The following is a 6,247-nucleotide window of genomic DNA, read 5'->3' as shown; positions in this document are numbered from 1 at the left end:
ATTTTTTTCATTCCTCAAAATCAGTGTTTTCTCCTCAGACAATTTGGTTTGGGTACTCGATTCTTTTCTGAAAACATTCTTGGGGTGCTAATTATGGTATGCCTCTCTGTAATTCCTCTGCTTTCTTTGCTGGATAAAACCACACAGCTTTTGTTTCTCAACAGCGTGTATTGCTATTGATATATCATTGTATGTAGTTACCCTTGCCGAGCCTGTGAGGGAACTGATTAAAATGTTCCTAATTCTTGGTAGTGCATTTAAGATGTGTATCTGCTGTAAATATGGAGATAACATGAGTAGGCTTCAGGTGGGTGTTTAACGAGTATCTTGTAGCCCATAAATTGCCCTACATACATGAAAGCTCCAGTAGATTGTTTTAAGGAGTAAAAAATGATGCTCCTTTTGAGGCCTGGCCTCCTCAAAATTGTGGTTTTCGTTTTCCTTATAATGATGAATATTGAGATCGCCGTGCTGTCTATCTAATCGCCACCTGCCACTCTGTATGCACTTGATTTCGTTACGACTTGGTGGTGAACAGCTGTGATCTCACTTTTTTACTTTTGCATCCAAGGATAGTTTGCAAAGGACTCTGCATGCATTTGAATTATTTTCTATTTTAAAATGGGGCAGTTGCATGGAACTTCTACACCATTGGTTGAATATATAATGATATGTGATGTTTATTTTTTTCCGGTCGAAATGTTAAACCAACTTAATGCCCTAGTTTTTAGGTTGTAATGGACTTAGCAACCATTTTGTTAATTGCATAATCATGTAATACTCAATACTCAATCGTCACCCTTGTTTGTTAGGTCCATATTCTTACTTGTTCCATTGGGTTATTTTTGCTCTAACTGATTTTTCCAATCTGTTCTTAATTTTCTATTGTATACTGGAGACACTCTCTTTGAGGTAGGGAACATATTCAATATACCAGGGACCAGCTGCTGCAGTTGGGAGAAGTATTCTTACCACATTGTTCCTTTGTTTTATTCTCAGTAATAAATATTCGGTTGGAGTTTGAAATATTTCAAAGTGTTGACAATGGCGAAATAGGTTTTACATTAAATACATCTTGTGTACAGGAGGGGCTCTCCCGACCTTCTCGACCTTTGGCTGGGGACAAAAGCAGACGGGACCAAGGTCTGTATTGCGCTTATCATCGAGATGTGGGGTACGATACAGAGGATTGCCGTCACCTCAAGAAAGACATTGAAAAACTGATCAAGCGAGGTCACCTTGGGCAGTTCATACGAGATGAACGAGCTGACCAGCAACGAGGAAGCCCCAGGTCGGAACGTCCGAGCTACCCCCGGGACCGACCTCAGGGGTCTCGTGTCCGAACTCCCGAGCGGGAAACACAGAATCTGACGGGCGTGATTAACACTATTGCCGGAGGACCTGCTGGCGGGGATAGTCATACAGCTCGGCGTCATAATCGCCCCCCTCCCACGGGGGAGAGCTCGGCCAAGCGATTGAAGATATACGAGGAAATTATTTATGGACCTGAAGACGCAGTCCCTTTGGCCTCTAATAACCATGAAGCCATAGTGATAGAAATCATCACCTGTAATTACAAGGTGAAGAAAGTATATATAGACAACGGAAGTCCCATAGACGTGCTGTATTACAGGACCTTTAATGAGCTACAGCTGGAGGACAGACAGCTTATACCAGTTCGAACTCCGTTGATCGGTTTTGCAGGTCCTCCCGTGAGGTCGGAAGGAATGATCACTCTCATGGTTACGGTGGGGGTGTCTCCGAAGTGCCGAACGGTCCCGGTAAACTTTGCGGTAGTCAAGGAGCCGTCGTCGTACAATATGATTCTGGGACGGCCAACACTGAATGCCCTCCGAGCTATTTGCTCCACCTTGCACCTCAGTATGAAGTTCCCTACTCCTGCGGGGGTGGCTGAGGTGCTGGGAGATCCGGAGGTGGCGAGGGCGTGTTATATTGCCACCCTCAAGGGCAAGGAGAAATTGGTAGCTCAGATAGTTTGTTTGGAGCCCTGGGAGCCCATGGAGAAAGGGGAGAGATTGGAGACAGACGAGGGGTTGGTCGAGCTGCCCATCCAGCCCGACCGACCTGAGCGCACGGTAAAGGTCGGTGCCTACCTAGGCGAGCTGACTAGGAGTTCTTTAGAATTTCTCTTGGAGGAATATGCTGAGATTTTTGCTTGGAGTGCGGATGACATGCCGGGAATCCCCACCGATCTGGCGGTCCACAAGCTACATGTGGACCCCAACGTCGGACCTGTGAAGCAGAAGAAGAGGAACTTTGCTCCTGAAAGGAAGGAGGTCGTCAAAAGCGAGGTGGGTAAGTTGCTGGAGGCTAGGATCGTTAAGGAAGTCTACTACGACCTGGCTAGCCAATCCGGTGCTGGTCAAGAAGGAGGAGAAAACTTGGAGGATGTGTGTGGATTTCACTGACTTAAATAAGGCTTGCCCAAAGGATTGCTACCCCCTTCCACGGATTGACCAGCTCGTGGACTCAACAGCTGGCTACGAGATCTTTTGTTTCTTGGACGCTTTCAAGGGGTACCATCAGATAGCCTTGGACGAGGAGGATCAGGAGAAGACCTCGTTTATCACCGAGGACGGCACTTATTGTTACGTCACCATGCCATTCGGGCTAAAGAACGCGGGCGCGACCTATCAGAGGTTGGTAAACAAATTGTTCAAAAATCAGATCGGCCGAAACCTGGAGGTATATGTGGACGATATGTTAGTAAAAAGTCAAACCCAGGAGCAGTTCATCTCTGACCTGAGGGAAATCTTCGAGGTTCTGCGGAGCTCAGGAATGCGGCTAAACCCAAAGAAGTATACTTTTGGGGTCCGGTCGGGAAAATTCTTGGGTTACATGATTTCTAAAGAAGGGGTGAGAGCCAATCCGGACAAGATCAAGGCCATCCTGGACATGGCTCCACCTCGGAATATTAAGGAGGTGTAACGTCTGATAGGGAGGATGGCAGCCTTGAACAGGTTCCTGTCCAGATCGGCAGTTCGGGGGTCGCCTTTCTTCAAGGCCTTGAAAGGAGGTCGGCAGTTTGTGTGGGGTCCAGAGTGCCAGAAGGCGTTCGCTGAACTGAAGGCGTACCTCACTCGGTTGCCAGCCCTAACTTCTCCCGAGTTGGGGGAGACCTTGTTCCTCTATTTAGCTGCGGGAGAGGGGGCCATTAGCACGGTGCTGGTGCGAGAAAAGAGCAAGGTTCGAAAACCTTTATATTATGTCAGCCGCGCCCTGTAGGGGGCCGAGGTAAGGTACTCGTCAATAGAGCGATATGTTCTAATGTTGGTACATGCAGCTCAGAAGCTCAGGACATACTTCCAAACTCATCCTGTTGTGGTGGTGACGGACCAACCCTTGAAAGAGATCCTTTCCAAGCCCGAGGCTTCAGGACGGATGGTGAAGTGGGCTGTGGAGCTGTCAGAATACGATCTGGGATACCAGCCAAGGACAGCTATCAAAGCCCAAGCCTTGGTGGACTTCATAGCGGATGGCGTCTCCTTTGGGTCGACCGAAGCAGAGGCCGAACAGGCTGAAGAGACAAATAAAGGTGGGAAGGATGAAGGAATCATCAAGGACGCACACCCCAGGCGAGCAGCCGAAGCCCTACAGGCCCAAAAAACTACCAAGGCCGTGCTGATCCGAGAAGCAGTCGAGGTCCTAGCGGCTGAAGACGCTGCTGGGGTCGCCCAGGCCAGTCAGGTAGCAGAGGTCGAACAGGTCGGAGAAGCAGTTGAGACCGAGCAGGTCAAAGAGGCTGTCGAGGCCAGACAGGTCGGAGAAGCAGCTGAGACCGAGCAGGTCAAAGAGGCTGTCGAGGCCAGTCAGGTCGGGAAGGCAGCTGAGGTTGGGCTGGCCGGAGAGGCTGCCGAGACCAAGAAGGCTACAAAGGCTGAAGAACAGATGGATCCTCCTTGGACATTGTACGTGGATGGTGCGTCAAGCAAGGAAGGATGCGGAGTCGGGCTCCTCCTAATCAGTCCTACTAGGGAAGAACTGCCCTACGCACTAAGGTTCGATTTTAGAACTTCTAACAACGAATCAGAATATGAGGCTCTGATTGTAGGGATGGAAATTGCCCGCAAGTTAGGGGTCAGATCGATAAAAGTCTATAGCGACTCGCAGCTGATAGTGAACCAGGTTTGGGGGAGCTATGAGGTCAAAGAGGGGACGATGAGAAAATACGTGGCCAAGACGCGTGAGTTGAAGGGCCTGTTCGAGCAGTTCGCGCTTGAGCAAATTCCGCGGAGTCAGAACAAGAGAGCTGATGCCCTGTCCAAACTGGCCTCCACCTCGGTTGGCATCTTGGGTCGAGAGATAGTGATGGAGGTCGTCAGAAGTCGGGTGTATGAACAGGTGAGTGCTGCGGTCATACATGTGGTGAGCTCGTGGATGGATCCTATTGTTCGATATTTGGCTCAGGGTGAGCTTCCGCCGAGCAGAATAGAGGCTCGCAAGATTCTCCTAAAATCACAGAGGTACGTGCTCACACATGGAGTCCTGTACAGGAAATCTTACTTGCAGCCCTGGTTGAAGTGTGTAACGCCTGAGGAAGGGGGCTATGTCCTGCGCGAGCTACATGAAGGCCTCTGCGGCAACCATGTCGGTCCAAGAGTATTGGCTAAGAAGGGAATGCTGGCTGGATACTATTGGCCCACCATCTTCAGGGACTCAGCCGAACTGGTAGCCAGATGTAAATCATGCCAGTTGCACGCCCCAGTTCATCATGCCCCAACTCAGGAAATGATTCTTCTTCATAGCCCGTGGCCGTTCTTCCGGTGGGGAATTGACTTGTTAGGACTTTTCCCCCGAGCTCCAGGTGGTTATGAACACTTGGTGGTGGCAATTGATTACTTCACCAAGTGGATAGAAGTTGAGCCGCTCAGTACAATCAGCAGCAGGTCGATACATAAGTTCCTTTGGAGGAACGTAGTCTGCCGATTTGACATACCAAGGGTTCTCGTTTCGGATAATGGCCGACAGTTCGCGGATCATTCGCTTCAGGAGTGGTGCGCTGAGTTGGGCATCCAGCAGCACTTCACCTCAGTAGGGCACCCCCAAGTCAATGGGCAGGTCGAGAATGTTAACAGGACCATCTTGCACGGCTTAAGAACAAGAATAGAGTCTGCGCAAACTGGTTGGTTGGACGAGCTGCCCACCATATTATGGGCTTATCGGACGACACCTCGGACGGCCACCCAAGAGACCCCATTCGTCCTGACATACGGGGTCGAAACAGTGATCCCAACAGAAATTGGAGTACCCTCGGGTAGGGTGCAACACTTTGTGGCTCAGGGCAATGAGGAAGAAATGCGGTTTGACTTGGATATGCTCGAGTATCGAAGGGAAGAGACGGCTATAAGAATGGCTAAATATAAGGGTCAGATCGCACGTTACTACAATGCCATGGTAAGACATCTTTCTTTCAAGTCAGGGGACTTGGTGTTACGCAAAAACTCCGTAAGCCGAGTTGTGGGAACAGGCAAGTTAGATCCAAACTGGGAAGGTCCCTATGTGGTAAAGGAAGCTAACCGAGCAGGTTACTGTAAGCTAGCTCGCCTGGATGGAGGCGAAGTCCCGCGCACCTGGCACAACTCAAATTTAAGGCTTCTTCTTTAGATATCCTGCCCGAGCTGACAATGTTCAGTTGGACAGGTCTGCTTTTCATTTTTATTAGTTCGATCTCTGAGAATTATAAATGTATTCAATCTTTGAAATAAAGACTGGGCCATGACTAGAACTGGAGGGGGAAGGTATTCAGACCCGGACGAGCTGGAAGAAGAAGAACTAGACGAGAGTATCTCTATAGGTGCAGGTCGGACAATTCTACGCCTAGGTGCTGAGCTGGTGAGGTTTGAGTGTGTGGAAGAAGACGACATAAAAAGAAAAGAGGACTTACTGGTGGATGAAGGAGAAGAACTGAAGTATGCTAGAAAGGGAGATCCTACTCTCGAACGACCTCACAGAATGCGGAGCGAGCTGGTGAAGATTGGGGAGAAGGAAGAATGAGAAAGAAAGCTTGAAAGTGACGTCTGGTGGGGTCTATTTATAGGCTACCTGGGCGGGAGATGAAGAGTCCCGAATTGAAATTTTGAAATTATTGCCTGGTAACTGCTACCTGGGGAAACGTTTGGACTAACAATCGCCATTATAAAGGACGTGACAATTGAAACGACGGTTGACCAGTAGACATGGCGGTTATCCGGACAAGGTGTGTGATCGTGGGATCGTGGGTTCCTCG

General features: G+C 49.2%; 1 protein-coding gene and 1 non-coding gene across 2 annotated transcripts; both read left to right on the top strand.

The window, feature by feature from the left end:
• The first annotated feature begins 255 nt into the window (after window positions 1-255).
• LOC113719762 (small nucleolar RNA snoR103) lies at window positions 256-358 on the top strand. Its single transcript, XR_003455017.1, has one exon. It is a non-coding gene; the product is annotated as a small nucleolar RNA snoR103 (small nucleolar RNA).
• A 2,606-nt stretch (window positions 359-2,964) lies between these two features.
• Window positions 2,965-6,015, top strand: LOC140016566 (uncharacterized). The gene is made up of 3 exons (XM_072070119.1): window positions 2,965-3,207; window positions 3,310-5,551; window positions 5,729-6,015. Exons 1-3 carry the CDS (start codon window positions 2,965-2,967, stop codon window positions 6,013-6,015), a joined length of 2,772 nt encoding a protein of 923 aa, XP_071926220.1.
• Window positions 6,016-6,247: the final 232 nt, after the last annotated feature.

The sequence above is a fragment of the Coffea arabica genome, chromosome 11c (genome assembly GCF_036785885.1).
Source record: "Coffea arabica cultivar ET-39 chromosome 11c, Coffea Arabica ET-39 HiFi, whole genome shotgun sequence".
Classification (NCBI taxonomy): domain Eukaryota; kingdom Viridiplantae; phylum Streptophyta; class Magnoliopsida; order Gentianales; family Rubiaceae; genus Coffea; species Coffea arabica.
Note: the sequence above shows the minus strand (reverse complement) of the source record. Positions and strands in the feature narration are given on the sequence as shown.

Excerpts from the sequence above, each read along its gene's own strand:
- LOC140016566 (XM_072070119.1), top strand. The coding sequence starts at position 2,965 with ATGGCAGCCTTGAACAGGTTCCTGTCCAGATCGGCAGTTCGGGGGTCG. Across the intron at positions 3,208-3,309 it reads TGGTGCGAGAAAAGAGCAAG|AAGCTCAGGACATACTTCCA; the intron begins GTTCGAAAACCT and ends CATGCAGCTCAG. Across the intron at positions 5,552-5,728 it reads AGCTAACCGAGCAGGTTACT|ACTGGGCCATGACTAGAACT; the intron begins GTAAGCTAGCTC and ends TTTGAAATAAAG.